Source organism: Carcharhinus amblyrhynchos, chromosome 5 (assembly GCF_965287045.1).
Source record: "Carcharhinus amblyrhynchos chromosome 5, sCarAmb.v2.hapA, whole genome shotgun sequence".
NCBI lineage: Eukaryota > Metazoa > Chordata > Chondrichthyes > Carcharhiniformes > Carcharhinidae > Carcharhinus > Carcharhinus amblyrhynchos.
Window position 1 is genome coordinate 56,440,524 of NC_137328.1, and position 23,836 is coordinate 56,464,359.

At 48.0% G+C, this 23,836-nt stretch overlaps 1 protein-coding gene across 1 annotated transcript in view; it reads right to left on the reverse strand.

The window, feature by feature from the left end:
- LOC145343538 (solute carrier family 28 member 3-like) overlaps positions 1 to 23,836 on the reverse strand; it is a 169,725-nt gene that overhangs the window by 29,494 nt on the left and 116,395 nt on the right. The window contains exons 11-12 of the mRNA XM_080189788.1: positions 7,075 to 7,272; positions 5,951 to 6,032 (exon numbers count right to left, since the gene is read on the reverse strand). Of these exons, the coding sequence (XP_080045914.1) occupies positions 5,951 to 6,032; positions 7,075 to 7,272 (280 nt within the window). The remainder of the gene's footprint in view (positions 1 to 5,950; positions 6,033 to 7,074; positions 7,273 to 23,836) is intronic.

A 23,836-nucleotide genomic window follows, 5' to 3' on the forward strand; every position in this document is an offset into this window, starting at 1 on the left:
AATATAAAATATAAAAAAAAGTTATATTATGGGTTGATCAAACAAGTCTGAAGTTACTGTCAGTGGTTACCAGCTAATATGTTAAAATATTTATCAATACTTTAAAATTCAATCCATTTCACAATGTATTACTGCTCATTCTCTTTGAGTTCCATGTCCTGGGAGGGTTTTGGCAATCATTGACTTTAATGCATTAATCCATGTTTATGTCTGGCAAAGTACTGCAGTGATTTTCCGATGCCTTTTACAGGTTCTGGCTGAGGAAGATACTCTGCTGCTCTTACAGCTTGCCATAGGTGAATTGGAAGGTTTGCAAGTTTATAATCAACTTCGCCACATGGTGAACACATACGTAGCCATCAAGTCCCAGAGTGGTATCAAATCTGGAGATACTGACTTGGAGGCAGGATGCTTCCCATTTTGCAATAAAACACATAATTTAGTACTAGGAGAAGAATGCTCACAGCCGCCAGGAGAGGGCGAAGACAGGGGATGGTGAGCCTGACCTCCAAGTCCTCACCCTCTTTGAGGAGTGGGCACTGGAGCTTGTGGGAGAGGAGGACATCCGGACTATCAGAGATGGCATGGTTGGGCTGGAGTTTAGAAGTGAGCACCTGTCAATCTGCCACTCAATTTGAATCAATTACTAGGGGGCATAGGTTTAATGTGCAAGGGGCAAGGCTTAAAGGCGATGTACAAGCCAAGTTTTTTTACACGGAGGGTGGTGGGTGCATGGAACTCGCTGCCAGGGGAGATAGTGAAAGCAGATATGATAGTAATATGATAATAACTTTTAAGGGCCGTCTTGACAAATACATAAATATGATGGGAATCGAGGGATATGGTACCCAGAAGGGTAGGAGGTTTTAGTTCAGGTGGGCAGCATGGTCAGTACAAGCTTGTAGGGCCGAAGGGCCTTTTCCTATGCTGTAATTATCTTTGTTCTTTGTTCAATAGAGAAATGTCAAGTAAGTTGCCTGCATTCCAGATTCCTCTCCTTCCTTTGTACTTAACCTTGTGTCCTGTGTTGCAGAAAGGGACTCAGATGTGCCTTATCCATCTGGCATTGCAGCCCCACCGCAGTTCCCACCTATCCTACCCCAGACAACTCGGAAGACTCCTCGGAGAAAGAAGGTGAAGGGACGTCCGGGGCGGCACCACTTTGGCGTCAGCTTCCACCTCGCAAATCACCATCCCACAGACTCTTACACTGGTGGGTCAAGTTAATGGCGAGGCTTCTGGACACTCTGGTGTGCATAACATATCAGCTGATGTACATCGGGTGGAGGAAGGAATGCCCATCTGATGCCTCTGGCACGCTCCCACGTGCCAGAGGTGAGGACTCACCTGGCCCCTGACTACATGCCGGACCTCTGTGATCACTTGTCCCACAGATGCTGGCGATGCAGCAACATTGCCAGGGAATGCAGGAGGGACTGATGGCAACACTGACTGACTGCGATGCTGTTTGGAGAAGTCCCAAATCTTTCAGGTGGGATCAGTTATTGCGTGTCTTGCATGGTTCCCAGGCCAACACTGCAAGGGTGGCATCCACAATGGAGAACCTGGGGCAGGGAATCCTCACCATGAATGGTAGGTTCCAAGCAATGGCCAAGTCACAGCAGTCCACAGCAGAGTCCTAGAGGGCTGCGGCTGAGTCACAGCAGGCCACAGCTGAAAACCTCAACAGGCTTCTGGAGATTCCATGGCTGAGAGGCTTGAGAGCTTGCAGGAAACCTAATGGGACAGTGTTGAGACATAGCGAGCTTTGGCAGCAGCCCTTGAGAACATGGCCCAGTCACAAAGGGTCATAGCTGAGGGGCTGCAGAGCATGGCCCAATCTCAGGGGGCACCTGCTGCTGCCATTGACAGGAGGCCCCCAACTCAGAGCATGAGCACATAGGGCTCGACCACCATGTCTAGAACGCAGGTGGTCCTCCAGAACTGGCAGGGCCAGGTGATGCCGGAGCTTCTGGAGCTCACTGCAGAAGGACCAGCATCCCATGGAGTGGCCTAGAGGTCCATAAGAACCCCAAGGGAGGAGGAAGGGCTGCAGCCCATGCTGGGGCCTTCCATAGAGGAGACAGCAGCTTTGGCTATACCTTCTGATCCCCCCCTTCCTGACATTGAGGCATCTCAGGGGCAGTGGGATGAAAAACGTATCATGGAAATGTCCCAGGTACAAGAGCCGAGGGACCTGGGTATATATATACATATAGTCCGACAGGTTGACAGAATAGCAACAAGTCCAGGAAAAGTGCATCAACCTCTGTACCTGGCCTTCTTCAATCTCGCAAAGGCCTTTGACGCATGACATTATGAAGGACTGTGGAATATCGTCCTCAAATTTGGCAACCCACAGAAATTCATCACCATTCTCTGCCTGCTCCATGATGACATGCAAACTGTGATCCTCACCAATGGAACCATCATAGACCTAATATGTGTACAAACTGGGGTCAAACAGAGCTGTGCCATTGCACAAACACTCTTCTCCATCTTCCAAGCAACAACACTGCACCCCATCACCCTGAAGCTCGCTGTCAAAGTGGAGATAACCTCCTGAACAAGAGGAGAATTTGATATCTCCAAGCCACAACCAAGACCACCCCAACTTCTATCATCAAGTTGCAGTACACAAACAACACCTCTCATAATAAAATGCTCCCATAGTACTACAATTAGTGTCCTGAAGTGGAACATGAACTCCATACTTTGTAACTCAAAGGCAAGAGTGCTGAGCCAATGAACAACTGTTGAAACTGATGGTTACTGTCTAGTTATTAGGAAATAGATGTAGCTTAGGTGAGCTGAATTGGTGTTTCTATATTTATGTGTTTAGAAAGAGTTAAGAACTTTGTTTTGGTTTCTTTTTTTAAAAATTTCCTCTATGCGCGCCAGATTAGATGCCTGCATTATATTGAGGTTTTACAACCTTAAAGCAATCACAGGGTATAAAAAAACGGGCCTGTTGCCAAGAAACAAGGGGCCTCATAGAGAAACAGAACCAATTAATTCAGCTAAGAGAAGATCAATGCAGTTGGAACAGGATAACCTCGAAGCAAGGAGAGAGCAGGTCTCAGGCCAAAGAACTGGAAATCCAGGAACGAGGGAATCATATAGAATAGACTTCCAAGCAGACTGAAGTCAAAGGAACAAAAAACAGGAATCTGGGTAAAAGGTTCAGTGAAGTTAAGGATGAGGAGCAAGGAAAGACTCCAAGTTAAAAAGCAAAGTTAAAGGAAGCAGAGGTAAAGGGAATAGCTTGGAAAAAGCTAGAGATACAAAGTGATCAGTAGTTTGCTGACCCCTTACTGCATCTGGGGGCCTGAGAGGTGGTGTGAAAAACACATAGCAATCCAGGACAGGGGAATACCAGAATGAGAGGGAACCGTGGAGGAGGATCTTTGGTGAAGATATCCAAGAGAAAGCACACTTTGGGAGGAGATTCCAAGGAGTATTCTTTGAGGGTACAGATTGGAAAATTTCATGTGGAAGACGGAGTTCCAGTAAGATTAGTTGGATGGAATCTGTCACTTGATTTCAGAGTGTAGTGTTCTGAATACAAACTGTGGACAAACATGGACTGTGTACTTTCTGTGAACATTAGAGTATCAAATGCAGTTTTTCTAACTTGTGATATCCTTAAAAATCTGTATATCTCTGTAAAGGTATAGTTGAGGTTGAGTAGTGTAATGTAGTTCATCCTTTCTTGTTTTAGTCTTTTGCCAAAAGTTAATCAGCAGTCCTGTCACTGTTCAGGAGCTGGCATCCATGTATCTAAACAAAAAATAGTTAGGATCTATCAAGCCTGTTGCACCCTGGGATCTGATTTGTCCATTAGGAACATCAGCCAGGATCATATCACTGGCACACGTGTGTCATCTTCTTACAAGTCACTTAGCAGCCCAAGTTTGAATATAGTCCTAGACTTTCTACATGTGTGTGTGCACGAACTGCTTTATTATTTGAAGAAATATGAATGGAACTAAAAGGTGTGCAATCATTGATGAACATCCTCATTTCTGACTTTATGATGGAGCACAGATTATTATTACGATGAACAGAAGGTTATTAATAGAGCAGCAGGAGATGATTGGCCTGGGCACTGTCCTAGGGCTAAGAGATTTGATCTCCGATAAGCACAAACATCTTTCTTTATGTTAGGTATGACTCCACACAATGAAAACTTTCTCTTGTTGAGATCTTTCTCTCATTGAGATAGGTTTTATGAGGGCTACTCATCGGTGTTAGACTCAGTGAAATGTTTCCTAGATGTTGTTATGGCAGGTGAGAATAGCAGAATAGTTTCCCTTTCTTTCTGCTTCTCAGTTGATTGCAAGTTGTTTTAAAATAATTTGTTTGCCTGTATGGTAAGCATTTAACTATCTACTGCTGAGATTGTAAAGACAAACAGAGGCAGGTTTCTTTGTGAGTTTCATAAAACCCGACAACTAAAAATAATAAAAAGCACTCAAACTCACATATGCATCCAAGAGTTCACACACACATGAAATAAGTTACAAGGAGGGAGGATAGGTTAAATTGTTTGCAAATGTCTAAAAGAACATTAATCATGTGCAGATCTTATAAGTTTTAATGAACTTCTGTGCTCAGTAATAGTGAATACCAAATTGGCATGTTGCAGTGTGGGGAATGTCATGAGGCATGGCCATCATTCGTAGCAGTGTAAGATTCAGAGTCACAAAAGACATGGAGGAGTCCATGCAAAGTGTTAATCCTGAGCACCGAATTCGCAACTTCCCCCAATGAGAGAATGGTGCCTCCTATGGAGAAGCAATCCTAAGAAATCAATCATGGATTTCTGAGTCTACGTTCAGTCCTAAAAGTCCATACACTGGCAGTGAACTCATGAGGCGATAACAGTGAAGTTTCTGCCTTGCTCACTTTGGCTGGCTTTATTATCCAATAATGAATGAATGTGATGACCCATCGGAAGAGAGTATGAGTGACCAGCTTGATGCAACTGTGAGCAGATGATTGGGACAGTCGATACAGATCACCCACTGATCCTTGGGAAGATCTGTATGCAAAACTATTGAGGGCTACTATAATTTTCAGAGCCACTAGCATTGGGTGCCTACCCACTGTTTGAGGTGAGGCCAGCCCATTCATCCAGCATACTGATGTGACAGTGTCTCCAAAGAGATGTGCCACTGGATCTCAGACATGTTGAGATAGCTGGATCACTGCCTGTATACTCTGGCAGCAGGATAATGGCATCTTTAATGCTTTGCTCTACTTGCTGCCCTGTACTGCCTGTGAATGTTTCCCTCCCGCCTCCCACAGGTCTTTCTCTGTAGTGCTGCCTGCTCGAGCTCCTCTCCTTTCAAACTGTGTTGGTGGGCACTTCCACTTCAGTGTAGGTTCCCCCAGTGCAGTATGCAATCCCCATCTGCTGAAATGCATATGGCACTGTCTCATGCACCAAAGGATGCACTCAGTAGAAATATTCCAAGAATTGACAAAACTCAAAATAATGTTAACAAAGAAAATACTTCAGAAGAAACCACAAAATAGGGTAAGGAATAAAGCAGCAGCAAATCTCATTGAAGTCTGAACAACTCACACAGCCAATATTCCTGGCCCTTTTCATCCCGCCTTTGGAAAGTATAAAATGGGTTTACCACCTGCCCATGTTGCCTGTGCAATAAACACAAAATCACATCGGCAACATAAAATTTGATTCAATTAGTTCATTAATGGGCAAGACATGCAAGCCTATGAAAGTACTAACAGAGGTCGTGATTCTCCCATCGCAACCGGCAACTTTTCTGTCAGGTTGTGGTGGGAGATGCGCATTGCCGGCCTTGAACAGGGATTTGTGCATACACTAGGAATGCATGTGCATCTCCCAGAGTTGGCAAACAGTGTGCTTCAAAGCACATATGTTTCTGTAAGTACACATAAACAGCAAATAAAAACTTACTCAGTCCTCCTATCACAATACCAATGGAACCAAAGTTAGCAAATCCACATAGGGCATAAGTAACAATAGTTTCAGAACGGATCTATAAAAAAGCCAAAGGAAAAACAAATTAAATATTTAATTCTGCAAAAAAGCCAGGATTTTCTTGTAATGCTGTATTTGAATTTATTCATAAAGAGCAAAATGGATTTTAATTTGCAAACCAGAACACACTATTTGGGGAAAAGATTTATCACTAAAACAGTGAACTATGAAATATTGCCATTCAGTTTTCTTTATTGAACCCCTAAATTACCAGTCGATATATTGGAACTAAATCCTTTTGTTTTGGGATTCATTTTCAAATGATATTCTCTAATCTTTTCACTACATTGTCCTTTGCTTTCTATCTTAAAAACTCTTTGGGAACAAGATTTTGATTCAGATTTATCAGAGGATAACTGGAAGTCTATTCTTGTCTATTCTTCATCTGCATGTGCAAGACAAGACTTGCTACACTTTAAACTCTTACATTTATCCATCTAGTGGAAGTTATTCATATGTACTGGTCGTGTGCTAAAGTGGCTTTGTCTTGGACAAAATAGCTTTTCCATTACACATCTCATTTTTTACTAGTAACATTGAACCTTCAATTATGGCATTCTTTGGCGTGGAGCAAAATGGCATTCATCTTACAAAATTCAGACCGATGCACTCACGATTTCAACACTGTTGGAGAGACACATTATATTAAACTGGAAGTAGTCTGCCTTGCCCTATTTTACTAACTAGATATGTGACTTTATGCGGAGTTTCAAACTTGAGAAAATAACTAATGTAGTTTGGCAATCTTTCCTACTTCATTTCGAGGAATTATAGCTCTCTACTTTGATATAACCATTATAAAGACGTAGCCCTGACCCTGGTTGTTAATTCAGCATTAGGACAATTTTAATTTGCTTTGTAATTGATTAATTTACTGCTAAGGAAACAAGGATTGACCCCTAAGCGTATTATAGTTCTATGCTAGTTAAAAATTGCAGATCTTGTGTGAAGAACAAGAATAATGTCCTGGTTAGTTAAACAAAAGTATGATTATGCTTTTATTAGTACAATATCATGCAGAAATAACTATATTTACTTACTGACAAGTATTGCTTTATACCATCAACATACTCAAGTTTGCCTTCAGCTCTTCTGGCAATCAGCACAGATAATCTCCTATAAGCTACAAATTCATTGAAGAAAGTTTTCACTCCAAGGAGCTCAGCAACCATGAAGCTGTCATTCCAGTCTACTCCCATTATGAACGCAATCGGCATGAAGATATAGGAACAAATTAGCTGGAAGAAACATCGCATAACATTGAGTTAAGGACTCTATTCTATTCTCCAAGTTTCTCCATTTCGATTGCATCTGTTCAGATAATGCAATCTTCCAGATAAATCCTTTTAATATATCTTCCTTTATCCTGAATTGAGGATTTCCTCCACCATGGTTGACAGGGCCTCAACCCTTATCCATTCTATTTCACACATTTCTGCTCTCATTCCTTCCCCTCCCTCCTAAAACCACGATAGGGTTTCCTTTACCCTCAACTTTCACCATTTTGCGGAACACATCTACTCAGGATGTGAGTTTGCAGTTGCCAGCATTTTAATTCTTTACATTAATCCCATTCTGACCTTTATGTCTGTACTCTGCTGCAGTGTTCCAGTGAATATCAATATAAGCTTGAGGAAAGCACCTCATCTTTTAATCGTTTTTTTTTTACACTCAACATCGAGGTCAATAATTTTAGATCATAACCTCTGTCCCTCATTTTGATTCAGCTGTTTTTGCAGGACCATTTTTTCCTCATTCCTTGATTAAACCTTTTAATTTGTATTTGGATGGCTGCCATATCGACATTTACACCTCTTCTAGTCATATGTCTGTTTCATTACTTCTTCCATGACCACTCCCTTTAGTTTTGTATTATGGGACCTTTAGTCATTTAATCTCGCTTGCTTTCCACCCTACCACAGAACTTCCATTTTGTTTGCTGAAAAGACAGATATGTTGCCAAAGCTTTAAGTCGGGCACTCATCGGGGAAGTTAGGAGTTAAGGAGTTCGGGGATGCTGCAGCATTGTGACAGTGCTGCTTCCCTTGAGTCCAGTGAGAAAGCACTGGCTGGGGCCAGTAATGATTAAGGCTGTGTGCGGATGGGGTGGAGCGTGTGATTGAGGTGTAGTGGAGGGGGGCTGTGGGCTGATGGGAGTGACTGATTGGAGACCCGATTGACTCGCTCAATATCTTCCCCCCCCTTCCCACAATCAAAACCACATCCCCCTTTCCAGACTTGAGAATGGTGCACCATATGGAGCCAATCGTTGTAGCAATGATTCTTGTGTCTGCTTGTGCTGCTGTGGAGGAGGGACGAATTGTGTGAAACAGCAAAGGCAGCCAAGACCCCAGGCTGCAGCAGGAGAGGGAGATGGCCACCAGAGGTAGGAGCCGGCCCCAATCAACCCACGTGGAGGGGCCAGGAAAGTGAGCATCTCAAGATCCAGAAAGTTCTGCACATGCTCAAAGAGCTGTCAGACAGCTTGTGCTGCTGCGGGCTCTGACTCCACAAGGAAATAGTGTGGCATCTGTGTCATCTGCTGTAGGACTTGGCACCTCGGGGCACAGGGGGACACCCGCTCCTGGTGGTGGTGAAGGTCACGGCAGCCACCGGCACCTTCCAGGATGCCAACGGGTTACCTCTGTGGCAACTTGCAGTTCTCGGTCCACAAGTATGTGAGAGAGGTGACAGTAGCACTGTACAGCCAGGCTAAGGAGTACATCACTTTTGACCTGGGCCAGGCCCAGCAGGAAGCCCAGATGACAGGATTTGCCGCCATTGCAGAGATATCCAATGTGCAAGGGGTGCCAATGGCTGCAGACGTTGTCCTGTGCTCCTCGAACCAGAACTCCCAGCAGTTCATCAACAGAAAAGCTCCATTCACTCAATATGCAGCTCATGGGTGCCATATGCATATCATGCACGTGTGTGCCTGACACCTAGAAGCGTACAAGATGGCTTTATAATGAGGAGCTCCAAAATCCACAAAATCTTCAAGGAACTGCCCAGGCTGTAGGGATGGCTCATGGAGGACATGGGATACCCTGAGAATTTGGCTGATGAAGCCAGTGAGGATGTCAATGACTGAGGCAGCGACCCATTATAATGGGGTCCATGCAGCCACCTGGTCAAACATTGACCGGAACATCGGACTCCTCAAGATGTGGTTCCGGTGCTTGGACCACTCTGGTGGGGCCCTGCAGTATAACCCCGTGAAAGTGTCCCACATAACGGTTGTCTGCTTTGTGCTACACAACCTGGCATAGCAATTTGGAGATTTTTTGAAGGAGGAGGAAGTGGAGGGCGACCAGCCGGATATCACCGGGGAGAAGGTGGCTGAGGAGGATGTGGAAGAGGAGCAGGATGACGACAAACATCCAGGTCATGTAGGATGGGCGGCGGCAAGGATCTGGAGAACCATCCCAGAAATACACTCCATAAATTCCTCATCTATTGGACTGTGACTAATTAGATTCACCTAATCTATATGCAGATTAAAATCACCAGCATTGACTGATTTCCTTTATCACATGCGTCTCTGATTTCCTGCCTAATGCAATTCCCAATTTTACGACTACAGTTTGGTGGTCTGTATACCACCCTCAATGAATGCTTTTTGCCCTTTGGTGTTTAACTTGACCCATAGATTTGACATCATCTGTGTTAATAATTTTCCCTAATATTGTGTCAAGATCTTTTTTAATCAACAATATAACTCCACCACTTTTTCCTATTTATCTGTTCTTTCTAAACACTTAATAGCCCTAAATGTTTTGTTCCCATCTTTGGTCACCCTTCGAGCCATGTCTGCATAGTCCCAACAATATCATATCCTTTTACATCTATCTGCACAACTAATTCAATCATTTTATTTTGAATGTTCTGAGCGTTCAGGTACAAAACCATAAGGCTGGACCTTCCCCACCACAGGATCATTTCTGATATGTCTCTGAACTTGAGAAGCTGTAACAAGCAGATGGTCTACTTGCAAAAAATAAAAAATATTAGCAAAACTATTTGGTGATATCTGCTCAAAAGGTAAAGGCAAACATAATAATGCACTAGCATTGGCGTGGCACTCTGACTGATGACACTTTATATTGTATGAGTAAGCAGATAAGATCAGTGACCATCTTTTCAATCGGCTAGCAGCTAACAATGGTATGCCTTTATATGGTTCAGGGTCGATGATCAGTCAATAATATGAAATAATAACCACATAAATAGTGATGAAACTTTTGTACGCCAAAATTATATTTGATGCTTCTTTTCCTATCTGAGCACTGTTAGATTCAGCACTAGTCAGAACATGTGCAGCAAAAGCTAATGGTCGTTCTTCTCCCAAAGGCATAATATGTGAAATTATTGCTCTCTACTTCATTGGGTAAACCATCGCAAGCAAGCATTAATGGTATTTGGATTAAAATGAATCAATACTTCAGACTTCTGCGAAGCAACTTTGACAGTTTGTATGGTTTCTTACATTCTGTTGTCCAGTTCCATGACTTTTTCACACATAGTAAATTTTGAAATGTAATAAAAAGTAAAGTACCTAAGTTGGAAGTAAATTTGCCATAATAATTTATTAATCCTGGAAAGGATCCCAAATGTAACAGATGCATTGGATGTGGCAATTCTAAAATAGTGTTTTCTGTAGGCCTTTACTATCAATAACATGACCCAAATGCTGGACTGATGTCTGTAAAAAGTCACAACTTTCTTGATGTGCAAACCACATGCTTGAAGACATTCCAACATTGTTTCTAACTTATTCAAGTGCTCTTGTTCACTGGACCTGATATTAAGATATCACTCAAGTAGCACTGTATATGAGAAATTCCACTGATCTTTGGAATAGGGCTGGTATAGGTGTTATTCCAAAAGACAATCTTCTATCATGAAAAAGACGTTTACAAGTAACAACGGTGAGCATTTCAGTGGATACAAGCATCTGTGAGTATGCTTGTGAAAGATCAAGCTTGCTGAATTTCTGGCACCGGTAACCCAGCAAACAAATCTTCAATTCAATGAAGGGAATATTGATCAGCACATAAGAACAAAAGAACAAGAAGCAGGAGTAGGCCATTTGGCCCCTCAAACCTGCTCCACCATTCAATAAGATCATGGGTGATCTTTGCATGGACTCAGTTCCCCTTACCCACCCTGCTCACCACAACCCTTAACTCCTTTACTGTTTAAAAATCTATCTTTGCCTTAAAAACATTCAACAAGGTACGCTCAACTGCTTCACTGGGCAGGGTATTCACAACCCTCTAGGTGAAGAAGTTCCCCCTCAACCAAGTCCTAAATCTGCTCCCCCTTATTTTGAGACTATGCCACCTGGTTCTGGTTTTACTCCCCAGTCGAAACAACCTCCTTACAATGATATCTTAAGGGAATATCTTATCTATTCCCTTCATAATTTTATATGTTTCTACAAGATCCCCCCTCATTATTCTAAATTCCAGTGAGTGTAGCCCCAGTCTACTCAGTCTGTCCTCATAAGCCAACCTTCTCAACTCCAAAATCAACCTAGTGAATGTCCTCTGCACCCCCTCCAGTGCCAGTACATCTTTTCTCAAGTAAAGAGACCAAAACTGTATACAGCAGAAGCATAAATTCCCTTTTTTTTAAATTCCATTTCTCTAGCAATGAAGAACAAAATTCCATTTGCCTTCTTAATTACCTGCTGCACCTGCAAACCAAATTTTTGTGATACAAGCACAAGGACAGCCAAGTCCCTCTGCACAGCATCATGCTGCAATTTTTAACCATTTAAGTAATAGTCTATTTTGCTGTTACTCCAACCAAAATGGAAGACCTCACATTTACCAACATTGTACTCCATCTGCCAGACCTTTGCCCTTAAACTATCTATATTCCTTTTAAGACATTCAGTGCCCTCCGTACATTTTGCTCTGCCACTCATCTTTGTGTCATCTGCAAACTTTGACACACTATACTTGCTCCCCAGCTCCAAATCATCTACGTAACTTGTAAACAATTGCAGTCCCCTCACTGATCCCTGAGACATATCACAAGTCACTGATCGCCAATCAGAAAAACACCCATTTACCCCCACTCTTTGCTTTCTGTTAGTTAACCAATCCTCTATCCACGTCAATACATTACTCATGACGCTGTGCACCTTCATCTTAAGCAGTAGCCTTTTGTGTGGCACTGTGTCGAATGCCTTCTGGAAATCCAGATACACTACATCCACCCATTGTCCACTGAGTTCATAATTTCCTCAAAGAATTCCACTCGATTAGTTAAACACGACCTGTCTTTCATGAACCTGTGCTGTGTCTTCCCAATGCGACAATATATATCCAGATGTCTTGCTATTTCTTCCTTGATGATAAATTCAAGCATTTTCCTCACTACAGATGTTAAGCTAAGCACCTATAGTTACCCGCCTTTTGTCTACCCCCTTTTTTATACAGTGGTGCCACATTTGCTGTTTTCCAATCTGCTGGAACCAAACCAAAGTCCAGCGAATTTTGGTAAATTACCACTAATGCATTTGCTATTTCCTTCGCCATCTCTTTTAGTACATTGCGATGCATTCTATCAGGGCTCGGAAGCTTGCTTACCTTTAGCCCCATTAGTTTATCTAACGTTACTTCTTTAGTGATAATGATCATTTTCTAGGTCCTCATCTGCCATAGTCTTCTTGTCATCAATATTTGGCATGTCATTTGCGCCTGCCACTGTGAAGGCCAAAACAAAATACCTGTTCAATGCCTCGGCCAGTTTCCTTATTTCCCCTTATTAAATCTCCCTTCTCATCCTCTAAAGGACTAATGTTTACCTTAGCCACTCCTTTTTTTATACATATTTGAAGAAATTAGCATGTAAATTGTCTTCTTATGGGCATTTCCCAACTTCTGGATCTTCATTTCTGCACCAAATTGTGAAGCCTCTTTAGCAGTTAGTTCCATCAACACTGCAATTTCTACTTCTGCCTTTAAAGTCAAAGCATGTTCAGGAAGCAAACTTCTTTGGATAGCCTCATTTTGGATGGGCCATAAACTTGCTGATGGTGAAGAGAATCTTCTGACTCATCAAACTCAAAAAGGCTGGCAGTACGTTTTAAGGTTGCCACAAACTGAGTAATGCATTCGCCTTCAACTTGATTCCTTCAGTGGAACATGAACTTTTCCATGAATATCATGTCTTTGGGGAGTAATGCTGTTCAAGGATCTTTAACAGATCATAAGGTTTGGTTCCTAGATTTGTTGGATGAATCAAGTTCTTCAGCAAATTAAAGGTTTTACTTCCTATTGTATTGAGGAAAGTTGGTATGAGCAATTCATTTTCAATTCTTTTTGCTTGAAGAAAGTAAACACTCTGCATGAGTACTCCAAGATTCATCTTCTTCATTGAAAGGTCCAAGAATCTAACTGACCTACCATTTCTCTTGCAGGCATTGACAACTTGAGAGCGCTCAGCATTATTTTATTTTATTGCTTTCCCAGTACTCTTCTTTTTAATCTGGAGACTGTTGACTTACTGTATTTTTTAAATGACTCCAACTTTACTGCTAAGCATCCATTCTTTTTGAAATATGCCAGATACTACCTGGAATCTCACCCTTCTCTGGTCAGGAAAAAAACACTCTCTTAAAACTAAATACAGCTTTTTCTTGCTTGTCTTCCTGGCACTTTAGGGACATCATGTTCGATGAATCTGTTGGAATTTTTTGAGGATGTAACTAATACTGTTGACCAAGGAGAACCAGTAGATATGGTTCATTTAAGCTTTCACAAATCTTTCGACAAGGTCTCACGTAACAGACTACTAAGTAAAGTTAAAGCACATAGGATTGCAGGTTTTCTATCCATCTTGAGATGGATAGAAAACCAGTTAACAGATAGGAAGCAACGGGTTAGCATAAATGGGCCTTTTTGTGATTAGCAGTCAGTGACTAGTGGGGTTCCGCAAGGATCTGTGTTAGGACCCCAACTGTTCACATTATATATTAATGGCTTGAAAGAGACAACTGAATGTATTATCTCCAAATTTGCAGATGATACACATTTGGGTGGGAGGGTGAGCTGTGAGGGGGATACAGTGAAGCTTTAGCATGATTTGGACAGGGTGAGTGTGTGGACATCTGCACGACAGATGCATTATGGTGTGGATAAATAGGAGGTTACCCATTTTGGTAGCAATAATAGGAAGACAGATTATTACTTGAATGGGTGTAAATTGAGAAAGATGGATACTCAACGAGACCTTGGGGTCCTCGTGCATCAGTTCCTGAAAGTAAATGTGTGGGTACAGCAAGCAGTAAAGAAGACAATTGGCATGTTGGCCTTCATAACGAGAGGATTTGAGTATAGGGATAGGAACGTTTTGCTGCAATTCTATAGGGCATAGGTGAGGCCACACCTGGAGTATTGTGTGCAGTTTTGGTGTCCTTATCTGAGGAAGGATGTCCATGCTATAGAGGAAGTACAGTGAAGATTTACTAGGCTGATTCCTCAGATGGTAGGTCTGTCGTATGAGGAGAGACTAAGTCAGTTAGGATTACATTCATCGGCATTTAGAAGAGAGGGGTTCTCATAGGAAGTCATAAAACTCTAACAGAATGAGACAAGGTAGATTCAGAAAGAATGTTCGTGATGGTGGGGGAGTTCAGAAGTAGGAGTCATAGTTTGAGGATCGGGGTAAACCTTTTAAAACTGAGGTGAGGAGAAATTTCTTCAACCAGAAGAGGTGAGGGTATGTAATTCATTACCACAGAATGTAGTTGAGGCCAAAATGCTGTCTGATTTCAAGAAGAAATTTGATATAGCTCTTGGGGCTAAAACGATCAAGGGATATTGGGGAGGATGGGGGGTACCAGGATATTGAATTTGATGATCAGCCATGATCAAAATGAATGGTGGAGCAGCAGGCTCGAAGGGCTGAATGGCCTACTCCTGCTTCTAGTTTCTATGTTTATATTTAATCCTGTCATCTCTTTTTCCAACTTCTAATATTCAAAGTTTGAGGACCCACAACTTCTTTTCCTTACTCCTTTAGGATTTTTTCTTGATGTTCTCGATGAAACCAAATATTGACTCATCGTTAGTTTTCTTTCTGTAATGTCCTATGTTAGGAGTTGTGGGTTTTAACAGAAAAAAAAGTGACTTTGTCTGCACACATAGATTCAAACACACATTTTATTAAAATGCTGCGTTTTACTCTGCTTCAGAGCACAAAACTGAAAGTAAAACAGCAGCTTGAACACACACCCTAATGACATTATCATCAATTCATGTGATCAGCTTTTAAAGCAACGTGCAACCCTTTCTAAATCTACAACATTGCAATTGTCTCTTCAACTCAAAACACTGTGTTTGCCCTTTCTCAAGCTTTTCTGAACAATACCATGGTCTCAGTTCACTTAATTCCAGATTTCATGGACACTTCTCTTCATTTCTCTAGTTTTTGTAACTAGCTCTTCAGATCTCTGCACTTGTTTTCTTAATTATTTCTCCATGGTATGTCTTTTCTTCTAGAAAAGCAGAGAGACTAAACCATCTACTTCTAGCAGAGTTGTGCAAGCTTTCTTCTTTCTCACTATCTCCAACTGCAAATAAATTAACCCAACTACAACTTAAAAGCTTCTTTATCTTATAAGTCTCCAGTTTAAAGAAAAAAAGTTTAAAGTTTATTAGTCAAAAGTAAGGCTTACATTAACACTGCAATGAAGTTACTGTGAAATTCTCTGAGTCACAACAGTCTGGTGCCTGTTCGGGTCTATGCACCTAACCAGCACATCTTTCAGAATGTAGGAGGAGCACCCAGAGGAAACCCATGCAGACTTGGGGGGAACGTGCAAACTCCACATAGACAGTGACCCAAGCCGGTAATCAAACCTGGGTTCCTGGTGCTGTGAAGCAGCAGTGCTAACCACTGTGATACTGTGCCGCCCTGATCACTGTGCTACCATGCTGCCGCTACCATGCTAAGCAACCACTGCTGGTTTATTCATTTTTCATGCCATAGCCTTTTCTAAGGACAAAAGAAGCATAATTAGAACTTAACACCCACACATTCAACCATCTTTGTCTAGTATGAACCTAAGTACAGGTTTTACCCCATCCAGAAATATTAAATCAAACCCACTAAAAACTATACCTTATTTCTAATGTTTACTGACACAAATATAGACCTCTTAAAACGAGCTTTGTTTTCCTAACAACTTCTGTAAATAAACTCTCATTTATTGCAACCTCTCTATGGCTCCCTAGTCTTCCTGCACAGAGATAACCGCATTCATGTTCCACAGAAAAGCAAGATGCTCAGCCCATAGCCTCCTCCATCTGCTCTCTGCAAGGCTGCCAGCACATTGATTGGTATCCTTTCACACTGATAGAACACATCTGTCATGTCCGTTTCCTCTTCGTAATGAGAACATCCCCCAAAATGTTCAGGGCCACCATCACTCAACCCAGTCATTGTCAATGTGTGCTCTCTGCACATGTAATCCAGCTGCTAAACCCTTACAAAAAGTACATTGACCTCTGGTGACACAAAAGCTTAATGGCACATTTAACAAGGGTGCAGCCTAGATCCAGAGAGACTAAATTCTCTGCACATCTTTCTGATATGACTCTGGTGAATGAGAGTAAGTGAGATGAGACTTCAGCCAGGTAGAAGTCAGATATTTGCAGTAGTTCTTGGAGCAACAGTGCACTGTCCCCACTGCAAGTGATCATCATCTTCCTGCCCTGTAGGGACTATGAGCAGCCGTTCCCTTCTCATGACATGAGTATTATCAAAAATTGAGTGCACTGTCAGCAGTCAGTCGGGGCAGCAGTGCACATGGAGGGAGCTAAGAACGATGGGATGTTATCATTGGCCCTAATCATCGGTACCCATTAATTTGGTGGCTATAAGTGCATCCTGAGCTCTTCTGCCCCTTCTGGTCATTGCCACTGTGACATTAACGTACCTTTAAGAAGTGTTTTTTTAAATCGTGTATTCTGCAGTTGTAAGCAAACTTTTTCGGTTTGTTTTTCTCATTGTTGCTGGGCTGTCTACGAGAGTCTTTTGATTGCTGCTTAAATGGGAGTTTGTTTATTTTTGCTGGGATGCTTATGACTCTGTATTGTTAGGGGAAAAAAATTGTTTGGCAGGTCAGGTGATAGGAGTTTTCTCATTTTCAGCTCTTGCTCGCATTCTTGCTTTTGCTCGCGCTCTTGCTCTCACTTGCGCTCTCGCTTGCACTCTTGCTTGTGCCCTTGCTCTCATAAGAACATAAGAAATAGGAGCAGGAGTAGGCCATCTAGCCCCTCAAGCCTGCCCCGCCATTCAATAAGATCATGGCTGATCTGTCGTGGCTCAGTTGCACATTCCCGCCCTCTCCCCATAACCCTTAATCCCCTTGCCTATCAAAAACCTATCAACCCTTAAAAATATTTAGCGAGGTAGCCTCCACCACTTCAACGGGCAGAGAATTCCAGAGATTCACCACCCTTTGAGTGAAGAAGTTCCTCCTCAACTCCGTTCTAAATCGCCCCCCCCTTTATCTTGAGGCTGTGCCCTCCAGTCCTACTGTCCTTTCTGAGCGGAAAGAGCCTCTCCACCTCCATCCTATACATCCCATTCATCATCTTATACATCTCAATGAGATCTCCCCTCATTCTTCTAAACTCTAACGAGTACAAGCCTAGTTTATTCAGCCTCTCCTCATAGTTCAACCCCCTCAACTCTGGTATCAGCCTAGTAAACCTCCTCTGCACTCTCTCCAAGGCCAAAATATCCTTGCGTAAGTACGGTGACCAAAACTGCACACAGTACTCCAGCTGCGGCCTTGTGCTCCCCATCTCGCTTGCGCTCTTGCTGTCACCTGCACTCCTGCTCTTGCTTGTGCTCCTGTTCTCATGCTGTCTTTCTCACCCGCTTGCTCTCCCTCCCCCGCTTGCCCTCCCTCGCCCGCATGTCCATTCTCTCACGCTCTGTCTCGCTTGCCCTTGGTTGGGCTCACAATCGGTTGGGCTCGCCCTCGGTCGTGCTACCCTGCCCTCTGCTCCCCCGCCGCCAGCCCCGGCTCCCCCAGGCCCCAGAGCCCCGGCACTGGCTCCCCCGGGCCCAAGACCCAGCTCCCCCGAGCCCTGGATCCAGCTCCCCCCAGGCCTCCCAGCCCCGATTCCGGCCCCCAGGCCCCAACACCAGCTCCTCCGTGCCCCGGCCCCGCGCCCCGGCCCCAGCTCTGGCTCCCCTGTGACCTGGCCCCGACTCCGGCCCTGGCTCTAGCTCCCCAACGCGCCGGCTCCAGCTCCCCTGCACTCTGGCTCTGGCTCCGGTTCCCCTGTGCCCTGGCTCTCCCACAACCCGGCTCCCCTGCGCCCCGTCGTCTGGCTGCCCCATGCCCCAGCTGCCCCGTGCCCTGGTTCCCCTGTACCCCGGCCCAGCTCCCCCGTGCCCCGGTTCCAGCTCAGGCTCCCTGGCACCCCCTAGCCCCGGCCCTCGCACCCACACAGACAGGACCCTGGCCCCAGCTCCTCTGTACCCTGGCCCAGCTCCCCTGCGCCCCGGTTCCAGCTCCCCTGGCACCCCCGAGCCCCGGCCTGGCTCCAGCTCCATCGTGCCCCGACTCTCGCACCCACACACCCAGGACCCTGGCCCCAGCTCCCATAATGCCCTGGCCCCGGTCCTGGCTCACCCACGCCCACGCCCTGGCCCCGGCCCTGGCTACCCCGTGCCCCGCCCTGGCTCCCCCGCACACCGGCCCGGCTCTGGCTCCCCTGCGACCCGGTTCCGGCTCCCCTGCGCCCTGGCCCCCGCTCTCTCGAGCCCTGGCACCGGCTCCAGCACCCCTGCGCCCAGGCACCCTGTTGTCCGGCTCCCCGTGCCCCAGATCTGCCATGCCCCCGCCCCAGCACCCCCAAGCACTGGCCCCAGCTCCCCCACACTCGGCTCCCCCGTGCCCTAGCTCTGGCTCCAGCTCCCCTACGCCCCGGCTCCGGCTCCCCTACACCCCGGCTCCGGCTGCCCTGAGCCCTGGCCCTGGCTTCCCTGTGCCCGGTCCTAGCTCTGGCTCCCCCGACCCCCAGCCCACAGCCCCCAGCCCTGGTTGCCCCAGCCCCACCTTCCCCGCGCCCCATTGCCCAGGTCCCCTTGCGCTCTGTTGTCCAGGTCTCTTGCACCCCGTTGTCTGGGTCTCTTGCACCCCGTTGTCTGGGTCTCTTGCGCCCCGTTGTCTGGGTCCCTTGCACCCCGTCGTCCAGGTCTCTTGCGCCCCATTGTCTGGGTCCCCCACGCCCCAACACTGGCTCCCCTGCGCCCTGGCCCCGGCCCCGGCTTCTCCACGTCCCGGTTCTGGCTCCCTGTGCTCTCACTCTGGCTCCCCCTGCGCCCCAGCACCCCTGCTCCTCCGTGCCCCGGCTCCGGCTCCCCCGCACCCCGCATCCCGGTTCCAGCTCCAGCCCCTGTGCCCCGGCTTCCTAATTCCCCTGCACCCTAGCGTTGGCACCCCGCACCTGGCCCTGGCTCCCCCACAGCCCAGTTCTGGTTCTGGTTCTGGCCCCCCTGCTCCCTGTTGCCCGGCTGCCCCCATGCCCCGTTGTCTGGCTCTCCCACGCCCGGCCCCAGCTCCCCTACGCCTCGGCTCTCCCAGAGCCCGGTTCCAGTTCTGGCTCCCACGCTCCCTGTTGCCCGGCTCCCCCGCGCCCCAGCCCTGCCTCCTCCACACACCCGCACAGGCCCCGGCCCCGGCTCTCACATGCCCAGGTTCCAGCTCCTTGCACTCGGGCTCCCCTGCACCCTGGCTCCCCCGCACACTGGCCCCAGCGCATCGGCACCGGCCCCAGCTCTCCCACACCCCCGCCCCGGCTCCCCCCACCGCCCCCACCCCCGCCCCCGCCCCCGCCCCGGCTCCCCTGCGCCCCGGCCCCGGCTACCCCACTCCCCCACATCCCAGCCCCAGTTCACCCGTACCCCAGCACCGGCTCCCCATGCCCAAGCCCTGACATCGGTCCTAGTACCCTGCTCCCCGAGCCCCAGTCCCCCTGTACTCTGGCCCTGGCTTCCATGCACCCCAGCTCCCCCACACCCAGGCCCTGGCCCCTCCATACCCAGCCCCCCCACCACTCCCAGGCCCCCCCACCACTCCCAAGCCGCCCCCCAGGTCCCCCCACCACATCCAGGCCCTCCCCCACCACAGGCACCTCCACCCCCACCCCCACCCCAGGCACCTCCACCCCCACCCCCACTCCCACTCCCCACCCCCACTCCCCCTCCCACATCCCACAACCTGCCCCACACCACCCCCACCCCCGACCTCAACTCCCCGCACTCCAGCCCCGCCTCGTCCTGCCCCGGCCCCGCCTCCCCCACGTCCCGGCCCTACCTCCCCGTGGCCCAGCCCCGCCTCCCCCGTGGCCCAGCCCCGCCTCCCCCATGCCCCGGCCCCACCTCCCCCCGTGCCCCGGCCCCACCTGCCCTATGCCCCAGTCCCGCCTCCCTCACACCCCGGTCCTGCCTCACTCACGGTTGTGTTTTAGCTCACTTGCACTCGCGCTCTGGCTCCCTCATGCTCTGGCTCCCTTGCGCTCCCTCGTGCTCACGCTGGTGTGCGCTCGCACTTGTGTACCCTTGTGCTCTGGCTCCCTCGCATCCCCTCACAGTCTGGCTCCCTCGCACCCTCTGGCTCCCTCAAGCACCCTCGCGCTCTAGCTCCCTCATGCTCTGGCTCTCTCACTCTCCAGCTCCCTCGCCCATGTACTCTGGCTCCCTCTTGCTCTGGCTCCCTCGCACTCCCTGATGCTCGCACTCTGGCTTCCTCACGCTCCATTGTGTTCTGGCTCACTTGCGCTCACGCTCCCACGCACTCTTAGAGTCATAGAAGTTTACAGCATGGAAACAGGCCCTTCGGCCCAACTTGTCCATGCCGCCCTTTTTTTAGCCCCTAAGCTAATCCCAGTTGCTCGCATTTGGCCCATATCCCTCTGTACCCATCGTACCCATGTAACTATCTAAATTTGCTCCCTTGCGCTCCCTCACACTCTGGCTCCTTCGTGGTCTGCCTCCTCACGCTCTGGCTTCTTGCGCTGCCTTGCACTCTGGTACCCTCGTGCTCTGGCTCCCTCACGCTCTGGCTCTCTCGCACTCTGGTTCCCTCACACTCTGGCTCCACCATGCTCGTGCTCTGACTCTCTTGCACTCTGGTTCCCTCACACTTGGGCTCCCTTGCGCTCCCTCGCACTTGTGCTCTAGCTTCCTTATGCTCTGGCTCCACCATGCTCATGCTCTGACTCCCTTGCACACTGGCTCCCTCGAGCTCGGGCTCCCTGGCGCTCGGGCTCCTTTGCACTCCCTCGCACTCTGGCTCCCTCACATTCTGGGTCCCTCATGTTCCCTTGCGCTCAGGCTCCCTTGCACCTCCTCACACTCTGGCTCCCTTGCGCCCCTTTGCGCTCTGGCTCCCTCACACCCCCTCGTGCTCTGGCTCCCTCACACCCCCTCATGCTCTGGCTCCCTCACACCCCCTCTTGCTCTGGCTCCCTCACACCCCCTCGTGCTCTGGCTCCCTCACACCCCCTCGCGCTCTGGCTCCCTCACACCCCCTCGCACTCTGGCTCCTTCATGCCCCCTTGCCCTCTGGCTCCTTCATGCTCCCTCGCCCTCTGGCTCCCTCGAGCCCCCTTGCGTTACGGCTCCCTCCGCACTAGCTCCTTTGCGCTCTGGCTCCCTCACGCTCCCTGATGCTCGTGCTCTGTCTCCCTCACGCTCCCTCGCACTCTGGTACACTTGCGCTCCGGCTGCCTCACGCTCTGGCTCCCTCATGCTCTGGCTCCCTTGTGCTCGCGCTCTGACTCCCTCATGCTCTGACTCCCTCGTGCTCTCTCATGCTCGTGCTCTGGCTCCCTTGTGCTCCCGCACCCTCGCGCTCTGGCTTCCTTGCGCTCTGACTCACTTGCGCCCCCTCGGCTCTGGCTCCCTCACGCCCCCTTGCGCTCTGACTCCCTCCTCTTTGGCTCACTTACGCTCAAGCTCTGGCTCCCTCATGCTCTCTGATGCTCACACCCGGGCTTACTCATGCTCCCTCGCGCCTTGTGCTCTGGCTCCCTCACACTCACACTCTCCCACGCTCCGGCTCACCCATGCTCTGGATCTGGCTCGCCCGCGCTCTGTCTCTGGGTCGCCCGCGCTCTGGCTCGGGCTCACTTGTGCTCTGGCTTGGGCTAGCTCTCGGCTGGCTTGCTCGTGCTCTGGCTCGGGCTTGATCATGCTCTGGCTCAGGCTTGCTCACGCTCTGGCTCAATCACACTCTGGCTCACTTGTGCTTTGGCTTGCCTGCCCTCTGGCTTGCTCTCGCCCGTGCTCTGGCTCTGGCTTGCTCTGGCTCTGGCTCGCTCACGCTCTGGCTCTGGCTCACTTGTGCCCTGGCTCGCTCTCACTCCCTCTTGCTTGCTCTTGCGCTCGCTCTCTCTCACTCTCTCATGCTCTCTCTCTCTCATGCACTCTCTCTCTCTTTCTCTCTCATGATCTCTTTCTCCCATGCTCTTTGTCTCTCTCGCTTGCTCTCTCGTACATGACAGCTTCATTGTCAGGAGCACTGACATCCTAAGGCATATGAGGAAGAGCTCAGGCTGCGGGGGTGATTCATGAACTTTGGAAATGGCTGATGGCGCCTGAACAGAGGCCTTTGCCTGAGGCAGAGACCTGCTATAATGAGGCCCATATAGCCACCTGTGCGATAGTAGAGAGTGTATTGGGCTCCTTAAAATGTGATTCTGATGCTTGCACCACTTTGGCGGGCCCTACAATACATCCCCCTGATTTTTTCCTGCATTGCGGTGATGTGCTGTGCCTTGCACAACCTGGCACAGCAGAGAGGTGACCTACTGGAGGAGGAGGAGGAGATCATGGATGCTGACCAGCTGGGTGTCGCTGGGGAGGAGGCCGCCCAGCAGGAGGAGGAGGAAGAAGTGGAACAGCACGCTGAGCAACTCCACCTAGGTGCTAGAGGGCTGGCAGCTCAAATGGGGCATGCGAGGACAGCTGGGGAGACCCTCATCAGCAGGTAGTTCAATTGCTAGGGGCTTGTGTCTATGGGTTCCATTCCCCCCTTCCCAAAATCCTTCTATCTCTTGCAACATTGTCACAGTAGAGTGGTGGGCCTGGGTACTGTGTTCTTTGGCAGGCAGGAGGTTGATGACAACTTGTTAAGCACCATTATGACGACGCCCTGGTGCAAACTAGTCCAACTTCTACCTGAGCTCCACATGCACACTGGCACTTGGGCCCACATCTGTGTAGTGGGTAAGGGATCTGAAACTCCCATTCAGGGCCCTGGGACGGGTTGGGTAGGGGATGAAGAAATCACTCGTGGGCTCTGGGGAACCAATGACTTCCTTTTCTCAGTGACATAATATTGAGAGGCCTCCCCAACTGACATCAACATGAAGCATCCTTCCAGCGATCATCAATAGAAAAGAATTCCTATTCGAGAAAAATCTGAGACAAACTGGTCACAGATGCATGGTGAGAAAACATTTAATGATTACAATTAAGGTGTTTAAATAATAAATTCTAATAAAAACTTGTGAACGGAAAATGTTAAGGCGCTTAAAGATCTATCTAATTAGTGTAGCCCTTCACCTATGCCACCTCAGCACAACAACTTCCTAACCTTACATGGCCTACCGCTATGATCTAGTGCCTCTCCAGAATATACCTCAGAGGTGGAGGGGCCCAGCTGTCTACTTCGCCCTGTTGCCTGAGATGCGTGTGGTGGGCATCCACTGGAGGCCCTGGACCATGAGGGCCCTGGCCAGCTTCCAGGTGTCTGGGACA